At 46.3% G+C, this 18,240-nt stretch overlaps 1 protein-coding gene across 1 annotated transcript; it reads left to right on the top strand.

The window, feature by feature from the left end:
• The first annotated feature begins 15,069 nt into the window (after window positions 1-15,069).
• LOC115122319 (gamma-crystallin M3-like) lies at window positions 15,070-16,572 on the top strand. The gene is made up of 3 exons (XM_029651524.1): window positions 15,070-15,173; window positions 15,750-15,995; window positions 16,221-16,572. Exons 1-3 carry the CDS (start codon window positions 15,162-15,164, stop codon window positions 16,518-16,520), a joined length of 558 nt encoding a protein of 185 aa, XP_029507384.1. The 5' UTR covers window positions 15,070-15,161; the 3' UTR covers window positions 16,521-16,572.
• Window positions 16,573-18,240: the final 1,668 nt, after the last annotated feature.

Genomic DNA, 18,240 nt, shown 5'->3' with positions numbered 1-18,240 from the left:
CCTTGGCATCCATGAATACACACCACTGAACATACTACGCATCTCACTGGTAAAACTGGCTGGAAATAACACATCCAGTATACTGAAACAGAGATTTACTTTTTGACATTTTTATTCTTTATTTCTCTATACAGTATCCATACAGGACTGTCTGCATCATGAGCGACATACCCACAAAAATATCAATACTTTCATATCTCTAACATGTTCTCAGGTCATGCAGGATATAGACTGTATCTTTGCAAGTTCTGTCCTGAGCAGGTTCAAGTGTCACTCTGACTACACCCCTGATTCGCTAGAATGTCATATTCCTTTGGTTCCCACAGTGAATAATTCATTCTTAAAATGAATTAAAAGAAAACAGTTGAGTTTCCGGTCGGATTGCTCCGAGAAGGGATACACATTCCAAGTGTGACAAATCAACACATTCTAATTAAATTGAAGGCTAACGTGAAATCCTTTGGAGGTCCCAGCAGTGCTGTGCAATAACGCTGAACGCAGAGAGCTGATTCGCTGATTATCTCGGGCACAGTTACCTCTGGGTAATCCTCCTGCTACTCTTGTATGTGTGAGTGTGTGCGTGTGTGCGTGTGTGTGTGTGGCATGGTATACATCGTCCAATTAAATGCTTACTTGCAGGTTTCTTCTCGACAATGCAACAACAAGAATAAATAATGAAAGGTAAGAATACGAACACAAAGTCAGTCAATCAATCAATCAATCCAATGTATTTATAAAGTAATTCTTACATCAGCTGATGTCACAAAGTGCTGTACAGAAACCCAGCCTAAAACCCCAAACAACAAGCAATGAAGGTGTAGAACCACGGTGGCTAGGAAAAACTCCCTAGAAAGGCCGGAACCCAGGAAGAAACCTAGAGAGGAACCAGGCTATGAGGGGTGGCCAGTCCTCTTCTGGCTATGCCGGGTAGAGATTATAACAGAACATGGCCAAGATGTTCAAATGTTGTAGAGGGTGCAAAAGGTCAGCACCTCAGGAGTAATTGTCAGTTGGCTTTTCATAGCCGATCATTCAGAGTATCTCTACCACTCCTACTGTCTCTAGAGAGTTGAAAACTGCAGGTTTGGGACAAGGTAGCACATCCAATGAACAGGTCAGGGTTCCATAGCCACAGGCAGAACAGTTAAAACTGGAGCAGCAGCACAATCAGGTAGACTGGGGGCAGCAAGGAGTCCTCAGGTCAGATAGTCCTGAGGCATGGTCCTAGACCTCAGGTCAACCGAAAAAGAGAGAAAGAAGAAAGAAAGAATGAAAGAAAGAGAATTAGAGAGAGCATACTTAAATTCACACAGGACACCAGATAAGACCAGATTATCGTTTCCAAGATGGCGTAGCAGTGCAGACGTGTTTTGTTCGTCCTCTTGTGTACTTTTGTATTTTTTCAATTTTATTTCAATCTCTTCTCTATTTTAGTTCAATTATACCTTCCGGTAACCTGCCTCACCCAATGTGATACGGAACCGCTATTATTTTTAATTTTTAAACCTTATAGCAAGAACCACCTAGCCATCAGAAGCTAATCAGCTAATTAGCTACAAGCTATTTAGTCATTGTTAGCCACTGCTAGTGGCCTTTACCTTCTGCACAGGTACCAGCCCCTTTTTTAGCTTGGATAATACTCGCCAGCCTACCAGTAACGGACTGTCTCTCCACTACAACGCCGGATTCCTGCCCCAATCCCTGGACCATTCTCCTGATCTTCACAGCTAGCTAGCACCCACCGAGTTACCCAGTACCGAAGCTATCCCTGAGGCCCAACTCCCGGCCTACTCAGTTGTTCACCCGGACTCCACCCAAACACGACTAGAACACACAACTCCACCAGAATCTTGCCGTAAGCTCTGGACCTTGGCACCAGATCACCGCTGCTACCGAGTGGCTATAGTGGCCAATGCCCCTGCCCCGAAGCTAGCACCAGTTAACCGTGAGCCAGGCGCATCTCCCGGATAGAAAACGGACTTACTACAACTACAATACAGCTCTCGCCATCTGGCTTGGATCCTTAGTCAACACGGCGCCCCGCCGCACAACCACGACTGGTCTGCTGACAAATACTCCATCCGCTGTGTCTTCAACCGGCCTCCGTCGGATGTTGGAGCTGACGCGTCTACTATCCCCGGGCTACTAACTTTAAATGCCTTGTCGCCCACGTGCTAGCATGGTAGCGACTACTCCGCGGCTTCCCTGTTCCTTCTATTGCTGCCCCCTGGACCCTATGATCACTTGGCTACATAGCTGATGTTGCTGGACTGTCCATTAATCACGGTACTCCATTCTGTTTATTTATTTATTTATTTATTTTTATTTGTCGGCCCCAGCCGCGAACTCAGACGCTATGTGTAGTTAACTGACCCTCTCTGCCCAGTCATCGCCATTTTACCTGTTGTTGTTTTATCTGATTAGCTGTTGTTGTTTCATCCGTTGTTGTCTTCGTTAGCTTCGTTAGCTCTCCAAATCAACACCTGTGATTAATTTATGCCTCGATGTATGTCTCTCTCATATGTCAATATGCCTTCTATACTGTTGTTTAGGTTAATTATCATTGTTTTAGTTTACAATGGAGCCCCTAGTTCCACTCATTATACCTCTGATACCTTCTTTGTCCCACCTCCCACACATGAAGTGACCTCACCCATTATAACCAGCATATCCAGAGATACAACCTCTCTTATCATCACTCAGTGCCTGGGCTTACCTCCGCTGTACCCGAACCCCACCATACCCCTGTCTGCACATAATGCCCTGAATCTATTCTACCACACCCAGAAATCTGCTCCTTTAATTCTTTGTCCCCAACGCTCTAGGCGACCAGTTTTGCTTGCCTTTAGGCGCACCCTCATCCTACTCCTCCTCTGTTCCTCGGGTGATGTGGAGGTAAACCCAGGCCCTGCGTGTCCCCAGGCACCCTCATTTGTTGACTTCTGTGATCGAACAAACCTTGGTTTCATGCATGTCAACATCAGAAGCCTCCTCCCTAAGTTTGTTTTACTCAATGCGTTAGCACACTCTGCCAACCCTGATGTCCTTGCTGTGTCTGAATCCTGGCTTAGGAAGGCCACCAACAATTGTGAGATTTCCATACCCAGCTACAACATTTTCCGTCAATATAGAACTGCCAAAGGGGGAGGGGTTGCAATCTACTGCAGAGATAGCCTGCAAAGTTATGTCATACTTTCCAGGTCTATACCCAAACACTTCTAATTTAAAAATGAGCCTCTCCAGAAATAAGTCTCTCACTGTTGCCGCCTGCTATCAACCCCCTCAGCACCCAACTGTGCCCTGGACACCATTTGTGAATTGATCGCCCCCCATCTTGCTTCAGAGTTCGTTCTGTTAGGTGACCTAAACTGGGATATGCTTAACACCCTGGCAGTTCGACAATCTAAGCTAGATGCCCTCAACCTCACACAAATCATCAAGAAACCCACCAGGTACAACCCTAAATTCGAAAAACACGGGCACCCTCATACACATTATCCTGACCAACTTGCCCTCCAAATACACCTCCGCTGTTTTCAATCAGGATCTCAGCGATCACTGCCTCATTGCCTGCATCCGCTATGGGTCCGCGGTCAAACGACCACCCCTCATCTCTGTCAAACGCTACCTAAAACATTTCTGCGAGCAGGCCTTTCTAATCGACCTGGCCCGGGTATCCTGGAAGGATATTGACCTCATCCCGTCAGTCGAGGATGCCTGGTCATTCTTTAAAAGTAATTTCATCACCATCGTAGATAAGCATGCCCCGTTCAGAAAATGCAGAACTAAGAACAGATATAGCCTTTGGTTCACTCCAGACCTGACTGCCCTTAACCAGCACAAAAACATCCTGTGGCGGACTGCAATAGTTCCCACGATATACAACTGTTCAGGGAAGTCAGGAACCAATACACGCAGTCAGTCAGGAAAGCAAAGGCTAGCTTTTTCAAGCAGAAATGTGCATCATGTAGCTCTAACTCAAAGAAGTTTTGGGACACTTCTGCGAGCAGGCCTTTCTAATCGACCTGGCCCGGGTGTCCTGGAAGGATATTGACCTCATCCCGTCAGTCGAGGATGCCTGGTCATTCTTTAAAAGTAATTTCCGTGGAGAACAAGAGCACCTCCTCCCAGCTTCCCACTGCACTGAGGGTAAGTATCGCGGTCACCACTGATAAATCCATGATAATCAAAAATTTCAATAAGCATTTCTCAACGGCTGGCCATGCCTTCCTCCTGGCTACTCCTACCCCGGCCAACAGCTCCGCCTCCCTCGCAGCTACTTGCCCAAGCCTCCCCAGCTTCTCCTTCACCCAAATCCAGAAAGCAGATGTTCTGAAAGAGCTGCAAAACCTGGACCCATACAAATCAGCTGGGCTAAACAATCTGGACCCTCTCTTTCTAAAATTATCCACTGCCATTGTTGCAACCCCTATTACCAACCTGTTCAAACTCTCTTTCGTATCATCCGAGATCCCTAAAGATTGAAAAGCTGCCGTGGTCATCCCCCTCTTCAAAGGGGGTGACACCCTAGACCCAAACTGTTACAGACCGATATCCATCCTGCTCTGCCTATCTAAAGTCTTTGAAAGCCAAGTTAATAAACAGATCACTGACCATTTCGAATCCAACCGTACTTTCTCCGCTGTGCAATCCGGCTTCCGAGCCGGTCACGGGTGCACCTCAGCCACGCTCAAGGTACTAAACGATATCATAACCGCCATCGATAAGAGACAGTACTGTGCAGCCGTCTTCATCGACCTGGCCAAGGCTTTCGACTCTGTCGATCACCGTATTCTTATCAGCACACTCAATAGTCTTGGTTTTTCTAATGACTGCCTCGCCTGGTTCACCAATTACTTTGCAGACAGAGTTCAGTGTGTCAAATCGGAGGGCATGTTGTCCGGACCTCTGGCAGTCTCTATGGGGGTGCCACAGGGTTCAATTCTCGGGCCGACAATTTTCTCTGTAAATATCAATGATGTCACTCTTGCTGCGGGAGATTCACTGATCCACCTCTATGCAGACTACACCATTCTGTATACTTCGGGCCATTCCTTGGACACTGTGCTAACTAACCTCCAAACGAGCTTCAATGCCATACAACACTCCTTCCGTGGCCTCCAACTGCTCTTAAACGCTAGTAAAACCAAATGCATGCTTTTCAACCGTTTGCTGCCTGCACCCGCCCGACTAGCATCACCAACCTGGACAGTTCCGACCTAGAATATGTGGACAACTATAAATACCTAGGTGTCTGGCTAGACTGTAAACTCTCCTTCCAGACTCATTTTCCAGACTCATCCAAAATCAAATCTAGAATCGGCTTTCTATTTCGCAACAAAGCCTCCTTCACTCACGTCGCCAAACTTACCCTCGTAAAACTGACTATCCTACCGATCCTCGACTTCGGCGACGTCATCTACAAAATAGCTTCCAACACTCTACTCAGCAAACTGCATGCAGTCTATCACAGTGCCATCCGTTTTTGTCACCAAAGCCCCATATTCTACCCACCACTGCGACCTGTATGCTCTAGTCGGCTGGCCCTCGCTACATATTCGTCGCCAGAACCACTGGTTCCAGGTCATCTACAAGTCTATGCTAAGTAAAGCTCCACCTTATCTCAGTTAACTGGTCACGATAACAACACCCACCCGTAGCACACGTTCCAGAAGGTATATTTCACTTATCATCCCCAAAGCCAACACCTCATTTGGCCGCCTTTCCTTCCAGTTCTCTGCTGCCAGTGACTGGAACGAATTGCAAAAAGTTGGAGACTGTTATTTTCCTCATCAACTTTGAACATCAACTATCTGAGCAGCTAACCGATCGCTGCAGCTGTAAATAGTCCATCTGTAAATAGCCCACCCAATCTACCTACCTCATCCCCATACTGTTTTTATTTTGTTTACTTTTCTGCTTTTCTGCACACCAGTATCTCTAAACTTTCAATCTGCATTACTGGACCCTATTCCAACTAAACTACTGAAAGAGCTGCTTGCTGTGCTTGTCCCTCCTATGTTGAACATGATAAATGGCTCTCTATCCACCGGATGTGTACCAAACTCACTAAAAGTGGCAGTAATAAAGCCTCTCTTGAAAAAGCCAAACCTTGACCCAGAAAATATAAAAAAACTATCGACCAATATCGAATCTCTCATTCCTCTCAAAAATTTTGGAAAAAGCTGTTGCGCAGCAACTCACTGCCTTCCTGAAGACAAACAATGAAATGCTTCAGTCTGGTTTTAGACCCCATCATAGCACTGAGACTGAACTTGTGAAGGTGGTAAATGACCTTTTAATGGCGTCAGACCAGGGCTCTGCATCTGTCCTCGTGCTCCTTGACCTTAGTGCTGCTTTTAATACCATCAATCACCACATTCTTTTGGAGAGATTGGAAACCCAACTTGGTCTACATGGACAAGTTATCTGTCGGAGAGATATCAGTTTGTCTCTGTAGATGTCCTCTGACAAATCAACTGTAAATTTTGGTGTTTCTCAAGTTTCCGTTTTAGGACCACTATTGTCTTGAAGATATATTTTACCTCTTGGTGAGGTTATTCGGAAACATAATGTTAACTTTCACTGCTATGCGGATGACACACAGCTGTGCATTTCAATGAAACATGGTGCCCTCACTGGAAGCCTGTGTTGCAGACATAAGGAAGTGGATTTTGACAAATTGTCAAATGCTTAACTCAAAACAGAGGTACTAGTTCTAGGTCCCAAGAAACAAAGAGATCTTCTGTCGAATCTGACAATTCATCTTGATGGTTGTACAGTCGTCTCAAATAAAACTGTGAAGGACCTCTGCGTTACTCTGGACCCTGATCTCTCTTTTGATGAACATATCAAGACTGTTTCAAGGACAGCTTTTTTCCATCTATGTAACATTGCAAAAATCAGAAACCTTCTGTCCAAAAATGATGCAGAAAAATGAATCCATGCTTTTGTCACTTCTAGTGACAATGCTCTACTTTCCGGCTACCCGGATAAAGCACAAAATAATCTTTAGTTGGTGCTAAACACAGCTGCTACAATCTTGACTAGATCTTGACTAGAACAATGTGATTATATTACTCCAGTGCTAGCCTCTCTACACTGACTTCCTGTTAAGGCTAGTGCTGATGTCAAGGTTTCTACTACAAAGCATTACATCGGCTTGCTCCTACCTATCTTTCCGATCATACCTACACATACACTACGGTCACAAGACGCAGGCCTACTTACTGTCCTTAGAACATCTAAGCAAACAGCTGCAGGCAGGGCTTTCTCCTATAGAGCTCCGTTCTTATGGAATGGTCTGCCTATCCATGTGAGAGACACAGACTCGGTCTCGACCTTTAAGTCTTTATTGAAGACTCATCTCTTCAGTAGGTCCTATGATTGAGTGTAGTCTGGCCCAGGAGTGTGAAGATGAATGGAAAGGCACTGGAGCAACTGAGTCACTGGCTTGCTGGTGCTCTTCCATGCCGTCCCTAGGAGGGGTGTGCCACATGAGTGGGTTGAGTCACTGATGTGATCTTCCTGTCTGGGTTGGTGCCTCCCCCCCTTGCGTTCGTGCCGTGGGGGAAATCTTCGTGGGCTATACTCTGCCTTGTCTCAGGATAGTAAGTTGGTGGTTGAAGATATCCCTCTAGTGGTGTGGGGGCTGTGCTTTGGCAAAGTGGGTGGGGTTACATCCTGCCTGTTTGGCCCTGTCCGGGGGTATCGTTGGACAGGGCCACAGTGTCTCCAAACCCCTCCTGTCTCAGCCTCCAGTATTTATGCTGCAATAGTTTATCTGTCGGGGGGCTAGTGTCAGTCTGTTATATCTGGAGTATTTCTCCTGTCTTATTTTTTATTTGTATTTTTTATTTCACCTTTATTTAAACAGGTAGGCTAGTTGAGAACAAGTTCTCATTTGCAACTGGGACCTGGCCAAGATAAAGCAAAGCAATGTGAAACAGACAACAACACAGAGTTACACATGGAATAAACAATAAACAAGCCAATAATACAATAAACAAGTCAATGACACAGTATGTCATGTATTGTCATGTTATGTCTTGTTCCTGTTCTTTCTCTTCACTTCGTTTCCCCCTGCTGGTCGTATTAGGTTACCTTCTCTCCCTTTCCTTCCCCCAGCTGTTCCTCATCTCCTCTAACTACCTCGTTTACTCTCTCCCACCTGTTCCCTTTTTTCCCTCTGATTAGGTCTCTATTTCTCTCTCTGTTTCTGCTTCTGTCTTTGTCAGATTCTCGTTTGCTTCACCCTTGTCCCGTCCTGTCGTAATCTGCCTCTTCATCAGATGCTACGTGTGATCAGGTACCTCTGTCCTCTACAACCCGCGCCTACCCGGAGAGACCAGCAGTCTGTTGCCGCTAACCCTGCTATTCTCCTCTGCTGCTAGAAGGGGACTCTCCTGTAAAGATCAGAGGACTTTATGATTTATTTGTCGCCCTCTCTGCGGGTTGTCTATTTTGTCAACCGATACATCTGAAGAGGATTTATGTCTTCCCTGTGTTTGGACATTAAAAGACTCTGTTTCTGTTAAACCGCTTTTGGGTCCTCACTCACCTGCATAACAGAAGAATCTGACCAAGAATGGACCCAGCGACTTCGGATCCTCTCCACTCAGCCGTCGAGATCCAGGGAGCGATGCTAGGCAGACACGAGCAGGAATTGTCTGCTGCTCGACATGCCGTTGAGACCCTGGCCGCCCATGTCTCCGACCTCTCGAAACATATTCACCATCTCCGCCTCGATCCACCGGCTACTTCCAGGGCTTCCGAGTCTCCGGAGCCCAGAATTAATAACCCGCCGTGTTACTCTGGGGAGCCCACTGAATGCCGCTCGTTCCTCACCCAGTGTGATATTGTGTTTTCTCTCCAGCCCAGGAGAGATGATACGGGTTTTTGATCGTTCTGTTTTTGGGGAAGAAGCTTCCAGGGCCCTGTCTTCCCTATGTCAAGGTAATCGATCCATAACTGATTACTCTATAGAGTTTCGCACTCTTGCTGCCTCCAGTGACTGGAACGAGCCGGCTTTGCTCGCTCGTTTTCTGGAGGGTCTCCGCGCGGAGGTAAAGGATGAGATTCTCTCCCGGGAGGTTCCTTCCAGCATGGATTCCTTGATTGAACTCGCTATTCGCATAGAACGACGGGTTGATCTTCGTCACCGAGCTCGTGGAAGGGAGCTCGCGTTATCCGTTGCCCCCCTCTCCGCATCACTACCATCTTCCTCCACTGGCTCAGGTGCTGAGCCTATGCAGCTGGGGGGTATTCGCATCTCGACTAAGGAGAGGGAACGGAGAATCACCAACCGCCTTTGTCTCTATTGCGGTTCCGCTGGTCATTTTGTCATTTCATGTCCAGTAAAAGCCAGAGCTCATCAGTAAGTGGAGGGCTACTGGTGAGCGCTACTACTCAGGTCTCTCCTTCAAGATCCTGTACTACCTTGTCGGTCCATCTACGCTGGACCGGTTCGGCAGCTTCCTGCAGTGCCTTGATAGACTCTGGGGCGGAGGGCTGTTTTATGGACGAAGCCTGGGCTCGGGAACATGACATTCCTCTCAGACAGTTAGGGGAGCCCACGGCCTTGTTCGCCTTGGATGGTAGTCCTCTCCCCAGGATTCAGCGTGAAACGCTACCTTTAACCCTCACTGTCTCTGGTAATCATAGCGAAACCATTTCTTTTTTAATTTTTCGTTCACCTTTTACACCTGTTGTTTTGGGCCATCCCTGGCTAGTGTGTCATAATCCTTCTATTAATTGGTCTAGTAATTCTATCCTCTCCTGGAACGTCTCTTGTCATGTGAAGTGTTTAATGTCTGCTATCCCTCCTGTTTCCTCTGTCTCTTCTTCACAGGAGGAGCCTGGTGATTTGACAGGGTGCCGGAGGAATATCACGATCTGCGCACGGTGTTCAGTCGGTCCAGGGCCACCTCCTTCCTCCGCACCGGTCGTATGATTGTAGTATTGATCTCCTTCCGGGAACCACTCCCCCGGGGGTAGACTATACTCTCTGTCGGCTCCCGAACGTAAGGCTCGCGAAGATGATTTGTCTGTAGCTCTCGACGCCGGTACCGTAGTCCCTTCCTCCTCTCCCGCCGGAGCGGGTTTTTTTTTTGTTAAGAAAAAGGACGGGACCCTGCGCCCCTGCGTGGATTATCGAGGGCTGAATGACATAACGGTTAAGAATCGTTATCCGCTTCCCCTTATGTCTTCAGCCTTCGAGATCCTGCAGGGAGCCAGGTTTTTCACTAAGTTGGACCTTCGTAACGCTTACCATCTCGTGCGCATCAGGGAGGGGGACGAGTGGAAAACGGCGTTTAACACTCCGTTAGGGCACTTTGAATACCGGGTTCTGCCGTTCGGCCTCGCTAACGCTCCAGCTGTCTTTCAGGCATTAGTGAATGATGTACTGAGAGACATGCTGAACATCTTTGTTTTCGTTTACCTTGACGATATCCTGATTTTTTCACCGTCACTCCAGATTCATGTTCAGCACGTTCGACATATCCTCCAGCGCCTTTTAGAGAATTGTCTTTATGTGAAGGCTGAGAAGTGCTCTTTTCATGCCTCCTCTGTCACATTTCTCGGTTCTGTTATTTCCGCTGAAGGCATTAAGATGGATCCCGCTAAGGTCCAAGCTGTCAGCGATTGGCCCGTCCCTAAGTCACGTGTCGAGCTGCAGCGCTTTCTCGGCTTCGCGAATTTCTATCGTCGTTTCATCCGTAATTTCGGTCAGGTGGCAGCTCCTCTCACAGCCCTTACTTCTGTCAAGACGTGCTTTAAGTGGTCCGTTTCTGCCCAGGGAGCTTTTGATCTCCTCAAGAAGCGTTTTACATCCGCACCTATCCTTGTTACACCTGACGTCTCTAGACAGTTCATTGTCGAGGTTGACGCGTCAGAGGTGGGCGTGGGAGCCATTCTTTCCCAGCGCTCCCATTCTGACGACAAGGTCCACCCTTGCGCGTATTTTACTCATCGCCTGTCGCCGTCGGAACGTAACTATGATGTGGGAAACCACGAACTGCTCGCCATCCGCTTAGCCCTAGGCGAATGGCGACAGTGGTTGGAGGGGGCGACCGTTCCTTTTGTCGTTTGGACTGACCATAGGAACTTTGAGTACATCCGTTCTGCCAAACGACTTAATGCGCGTCAGGCTCGTTGGGCGCTGTTTTTCGCTCGTTTCGAGTTCGTTATTTCTTATCGTCCGGGCTCTAAGAACACCAAGCCTGATGCTTTATCCCGTCTCTTCAGTTCTTCAGTAGCCTCCACCGACCCCGAGGGATTCTCCCTGAGGGGCGTGTTGTCGGGTTGACTGTCTGGGGAATTGAGAGGCAGGTAAAGCAAGCACTCACTCACACTCCGTCGCCGCGCTTGTCCTAGGAACCTTCTTTTCGTTCCCGTTCCTACTCGTCTGGCCGTTCTTCAGTGGGCTCACTCTGCCAAGTTAGCCGGCCACCCCGGCGTTCGGGGTACGCTTGCTTCTATTCGCCAGCGTTTTTGGTGGCCCACTCAGGAGCGTGACATGCGTCGTTTCGTGGCTGCTTGTTCGGACTGCGCGCAGACTAAGTCCGGTAACTCCCCTCCTGCCGGCCGTCTCAGACCGCTTTCCATTCCCTCTCGACCGTGGTCTCACATCGCCTTAGACTTTATTACCGGACTGCCTTCGTCAGCGGGGAAGACTGTTATTCTAACGGTTGTCGATAGGTTCTCTAAGGCGGCTCATTTTATTCCCTCGCTAAGCTTCCTTCTGCTAAAGAGACGGCACAAATCATCATTGAGAATGTTTTCAGAATTCATGGCCTTCCGTCAGACGCCGTTTCGGACAGGGGTCCGCAATTCACGTCTCAATTTTGGAGGGAGTTTTGCCGTTTGATTGGGGCTTCCGTCAGTCTCTCTTCCGGTTTTCACCCCCAGTCTAACAGTCAAGCAGAACGGGCCAATCAGACTATTGGTCGCATCTTACGCAGTCTTTCTTTTCTTAACCCTGCGTCTTGGGCAGAACAGCTCCCCTGGGCAGAATACGCTCACAACTCGCTTCCTTCGTCTGCGACCGGGCTATCTCCTTTTCAGAGTAGCCTCGGGTACCAGCCTCCTCTGTTCTCGTCCCAGCTCGCCGAGTCCAGCGTCCCCTCCGCTCAGGCTTTTGTCCAACGTTGTGAGCGCACCTGGAAGAGGGTCAGGTCTGCACTTTGCCGTTATAGGGCGCAGACTGTGAGAGCCGCTAATAAGCGTAGGACTAAGAGTCCTAGATATTGTCGCGGCCAGAGAGTATGGCTCTCCACTCAAAACCTTCCCCTTAAGACAGCTTCTCGCAAGTTGACCCCGCGGTTCATTGGTCCGTTCCGTATTTCTCAGGTCATTAATCCTGTCGCAGTGCGACTTCTTCTTCCGCGACATCTTCGTCGCGTCCACCCGTTCTTCCATGTCTCCTGTGTTAAGCCCTTTCTTCGCGCCCCCGTTCGTCCTCCCCCCCCCATCCTTGTCGAGGGCGCACCTATCTACAGGGTCCGTAAGATTTTGGACATGCATCCTTGGGGCCATGGTCATCAGTACCTAGTGGATTGGGAGGGGTACGGTCCTGAGGAAAGGAGTTGGGTTCCATCTCGGGACGTGCTGGACCGTTCGCTGATCGATGATTTCCTCCGTTGCCGCCAGGTTTCCTCCTCGAGTGCGCCAGGAGGCGCTCGGTGAGTGGGGGGGTACTGTCATGTATTGTCATGTTATGTCTTGTTCCTGTTCTTTCTCTTCACTTCGTTTCCCCCCTGCTGGTCGTATTAGGTTACCTTCTCTCCCTTTCCTTCCCCCAGCTGTTCCTCATCTCCTCTAACTACCTCGTTTACTCTCTCCCACCTGTTCCCTTTTTTCCCTCTGATTAGGTCTCTATTTCTCTCTCTGTTTCTGCTTCTGTCTTTGTCAGATTCTCGTTTGCTTCACCCTTGTCCCGTCCTGTCGTAATCTGCCTCTTCATCAGATGCTACGTGTGATCAGGTACCTCTGTCCTCTACAACCCGCGCCTACCCGTAGAGACCAGCAGTCTGTTGCCGCTAACCCTGCTATTCTCCTCTGCTGCTAGAAGGGGACTCTCCTGTAAAGATCAGAGGACTTTATGATTTATTTGTCGCCCTCACTGCGGGTTGTCTATTTTGTCAACCGATACATCTGAAGAGGATTTATGTCTTCCCTGTGTTTGGACATTAAAAGACTCTGTTTCTGTTAAACCGCTTTTGGGTCCTCACTCACCTGCATAACAGCTTTTTAATGATCTTTGCGACAGTATCAAAAATAAATTTGAGATTTGTTCTTATTTTCCTCAATTAAGTTGTAAAAATAGGATGATCGAGCAGCAGTCAGGGCTCTTCGATACTGCACGGTACTGTCTTTCCAAGCTAGTCGGAAGACTTCCAGTTTAGTGTAGCGACATTTCCGTTCTAATTTTCTGGAAGCTTGCTTCAGAGGTCGGGTATTTTCTGTATACCAGGGAGCTAGTATCTTATGACAAGTGTTTTTTGTTTTTAGGGGTGCGACTGCATCTGCATCTAAGGTTAGATGGTTAACTGATTTTTGTACTCTGACGTTAACTGATTTTTGTACTCTGGCGTCCTTGAGTAGGTGGAAGGAATCTGGAAGGGCGTCTAGGAATCTTTGGGTTGCCTGAGAATTTATAGCATGGCTTTCGATGATCCTTGGTTGGGGTCTGAGCAGATTATTTGTTGCGATTGCAAACATAATAAAATGTTGGTCCGATAGTCCAGGAATGAGGAAAAATATTAAGATCCAGAACATTTATTCCACGGGACAAAACTAGGTCCAGAGTATGACTGTGACAGTGACTAGGTCCAGAGACATGTTGGACAAAACCCACTGAGTCAATGATGGCTCCGAAAGCCTTTTGGAGTGGGTCTGTGGACTTTTCCATGTGAATATTAAATTTGCCAAAAATCTGAATATTTTCTGCCATGACTACAAGGTCCGATAGGAATTCAGGGAACTCAGTGAGGAACGCTGTATATGGCCCAGGAGGCCTGTAAATAGTAGCAATAAAAAGTGATTGAGTAGGGTGCATAGATTTCATGACTACTGTAGAAGCTCAAAAGATGAAAGCTCAGTCGTTTTTTGTTGTTGTAAATCGACGTTTGCTATCGTAAATGTTAGCAACACCTTCACTTTTGCTGGATGCACGGGGGATATGGTCACTAGTGTAACCAGTCAGGCCAATCACATCAAGATTATGATCAGTGATTAGTTCATTGACTATAACTGCCTTGGAAGTGAGGGATCTAACATTAAGTAGCCCTATTTTGAGATGTGAGATATCACAATCTCTTTCAATAATGACAGTAAATGTCTAAGTAGAATACAATAAATCAAATCAAATCAAATTGTATTGGTCACATTAGCAGATGTTATTGTGAATATAGTGAAATGCTGGTAAGCGTGTGTGTGTGTGTGTGTGTGTGTGTGTGTGTGTGTGTGTGTGTGTGTGTGTGTGTGTGTATGTGTGTGTGTGTGTGTGTGTGTGTGTATATATGTGTGTGTACCTGGTGTTTGCTAGGGGCAGAAGGTCAGACAGTGAATAATCATGGCCAGGATGAATGATGGCCTCTCATAGTAATAATGTGTGTCAGTGTGTTGCCATGGTAATGTTTGAAATGACAGCTTACTATTTATTGCCACTAATGAAGTACTGCTGATGTGGACTCACTGAACTGCCAAAAGAGTAACAATCTGGATAAACCTTTACTTGATACCTGCAGACAAGGTACACCTACTTCTTAACATATTATTAAACCTATATAGACAGTTGCCAAACGTGAAACCAAAATAGTTGCTGTTTCTATAGACTGATGGTGTAATCATCACATTAAAACAAACTAAACCAAAAGAGACCTTTTACTGTACAGTGAATAGTACCTAGTGTGGTTTGAAACATGTCAAAGAGACTATTGTATACTTCTTCAAAAAGATCATTTGTATTGATTCTCAATGGAACAACCCATTCTAAAGTCTTCTAGCACTCTGCAGGCCTCTATATCATGTTGCTAGGTCAGGGCTTTACACAATGGGATGCCACAGATCCTTTGGCTATAGTCAGGTATAAAGGTAAAGGCTAAAACAGGCAGGACCTCAGTGTAGCAGCAGCACAGCTCTCAGGAACAACCGCAATCATGATGGGCAAAGTAAGTGAATGTTTCATCCCACACACTAAGTGTTTTAATTCACCAGTATAGTGGCTGGTTAAGTGAATGTTTCATCCCACACACTGCTTTAATTCACCAGTATAGTGGCTGGTTAAGTGAATGTTTCATCCCACACACTGCTTTAATTCACCAGTATAGTGGCTGGTTAAGTGAATGTTTCATCCCACACACTGCTTTAATTCACCAGTATAGTGGCTGGTTAAGTGAATGTTTCATCCCACACACTGCTTTAATTCACCAGTATAGTGGCTGGTTAAGTGAATGTTTCATCCCACACACTGCTTTAATTCACCAGTATAGTGGCTGGTTAAGTGAATCACAATTTTTAACTGATAGTTCACTTTTAAGTGAAGGTTCTTTTCAACTTCCTTACAGTTTTTTTTGTTTTAATTGTTAACCGATTATTTAGCATCACCTATAATAATCTAGCATTTGGGAGCTGGCATTTTAGGAGCATGTAGCAATTCTAGTTATAAAGCAACTTGTATCTGCAAATTCATATATATTTTTATACATTTTTCCATAATATAGTATATATTACTTTTGTGCTTACAGATCACCTTCTACGAGGACAGGAACTTCCAGGGTCGTTCCTATGAGACCAGCCAGGACTGCGCTGACATGTCCTCCTTCCTGAGCAGGTGTCACTCCTGCAGGGTTGACAGCGGTTGCTTCATGGTCTACGATCACAACAACTACATGGGAAACCAGTACTTCATGAGGAGGGGCGAGTACCCTGACTACCAGCGCATGGGAATGGGAATGAATGACTGCATCAGGTCCTGCCGCATGATCCCCATGGTAGGTGGAGAGAGCGGACGCCACTCAATAGTGGGAGTTAACAATGATGCTTTATTTCCCCATTCCACAAGAGGCCCATTGCCCCCCTAAGAGGCCCTGCTGGCCTCTCCCTGCCTGTAGTGATAGCCAGTACATTACAGTAGTGCGTTTTAATGGTTGTATTCTCGTATTTTACACATTTATATATAATTCTGACTCGTTGAATCATTGCTTTGCTCCTGACAGCACAAAGGAAACTTCAGGATGAGGATCTACGAGAGGGAGAACTTCGGAGGTCAGATGCACGAGATGACGGACGACTGTGACTCCATCCAGGTCCGTTACCGCATGTCAGACTGCCAGTCCTGCAACGTGATGGACGGCCACTGGCTGATGTACGAGCAGCCCCACTACAGAGGCAGGCAGATGTACATGAAGCCTGGAGAGTACAGGAACTTCAGTCAGATGGGCATGGGAATGGGAGGCATGAGCGGCAGCATGAGGTTCATGAGCATGAGGCGTATCATGGATAACATGTCCATGTAATATGCTCAGATGTTGTACTAAAATGGTGAATAAAATAATGTTCCCAATTCTACATTTTTGCATAATTGTCTTGTTTTTGTGGTGCGTTTACTCAGAACACTTCCTGGTAGATAATTAATTAATAATTTCACTATTTCACCCTCACAACTTTAACATTTTAAAGTTTAGGATAATTGTTAGGAATAGGTAGGTAACAGAGGAGGCTGGGGAGTTGGAGCTATAGGAGGTAGTGGCTGGAAAGGAATTAATGGAATGGTTTCAATCATATGGAAACCACTTGTTTGTCTGTGTCCATTTATTCCATTCCATCCATTACAATAAGCCCATCCTCATAGCTCCTCCCACCAGCCTCTTCTGGAAGGTAAAGCCTGTCCCATGCTTCCCGGTTGAAACAGTTTGCGCATATATTATGACAATATTTTATTAATGATTTATTATTTAATTTATTCTAACTTATGCAGAAGTATTTCCGGCTACGTTGTTGCTAAGGTGGCAGCAACGGGGCGGCAGGGTAGCCTAGTGGTTAGAGTGTTGGACTAGTAACCGAAAGGTTGCAAAGTTCAAATCCCCGAGCTGACAAGGTACAAATCTGTCATTCTGACCAGGCAGTTAACCCACTGTTCCTAGGCTGCCATTGAAAATAAGAATTTGTTCTTAACTGACTTGCCTAGTTAAATAAATTTTAAAAAACTGGGTCAGGTGCTGAGAGTGCCGGTATGCTTGATAAGTGAATGATTGCTCCTAGGTATTTAGGTAGTCTGGCTAGTTGGCTTCATAACAATATGTGTATGTGCTATATGTACAGTAATATTGTAGTTGAATGAAAGTTGTCTTTAATATATTAACCGACTGAGCTTTCTTTAAATTACTATTGCGGCCACGAACGGCCTTGTTTTTCTAGCAATAATTTGCGTCAATATCGCAGAATGAACTGCTTTGTCTTGTTTCTACCAATGTAATTCATATGGTAAAGACCCAAGCTGCTTGCTATAGCTAGCTAGCCAGTTAATGTTAGTCTGTCAGGAAAGAAAAGTTGTGTATAGCGGTAAATTTGGGCTGCGCTCACGAAGCGTCAAACTCAGCAGTCACATTCACTAGTTAGCCATACAGACAACCAGCTAACTAGCCACCAAAATGAAGGTTAGAGTCAATTGTGTTTGTCTGTTGGGCTTAGTTTAGGGTTTGTCATGTTTGCTAGGTGCAGATATTCATTGGCTATACATTGCCTGGTTTTCATATTATTTGACAGCTTAGCTGTCGTGTTAGGGTAGATGCCTGAGCAGTGGAGCTCATATGATATGAAGTTTTATTTGTTTACATAGCCAGCTAAGACGTTGCTTGTTTTGTCCTGTTTCTACTGATGCAATTCATTTGGAAACTGTCCCAGCTTTGTAACTAATCAGCTAACTTTGGCAATCTCTGTACTCTGTCAGGCAAGAAAGCAAGAGTTGATTGGAGGAGAAAAAGTGAGAGAGAGAGCAAGAGTCTGTCTGTCTGTGTGTCTGTGTGTGTGTTTCAAATTGTTTTAGTCATATGTGAGTGAGGGGATGAAACGGGAAGCGTGTAACGGTATCACACAATATATTATGTGGAATGGGAAGCTGTAACGGTATCACACAATATATTATGTGGAATGGGAAGCTGTAACGGTATCACACAATATATTATGTGGAATGGGAAGCTGTAACGGTATCACACAATATATTATGTAGAATGGGAA

This window comes from Oncorhynchus nerka, linkage group LG3, assembly GCF_034236695.1.
Source record: "Oncorhynchus nerka isolate Pitt River linkage group LG3, Oner_Uvic_2.0, whole genome shotgun sequence".
In the NCBI taxonomy this organism is placed as follows: Eukaryota; Metazoa; Chordata; class Actinopteri; order Salmoniformes; family Salmonidae; genus Oncorhynchus; species Oncorhynchus nerka.
Note: the sequence above shows the minus strand (reverse complement) of the source record. Positions and strands in the feature narration are given on the sequence as shown.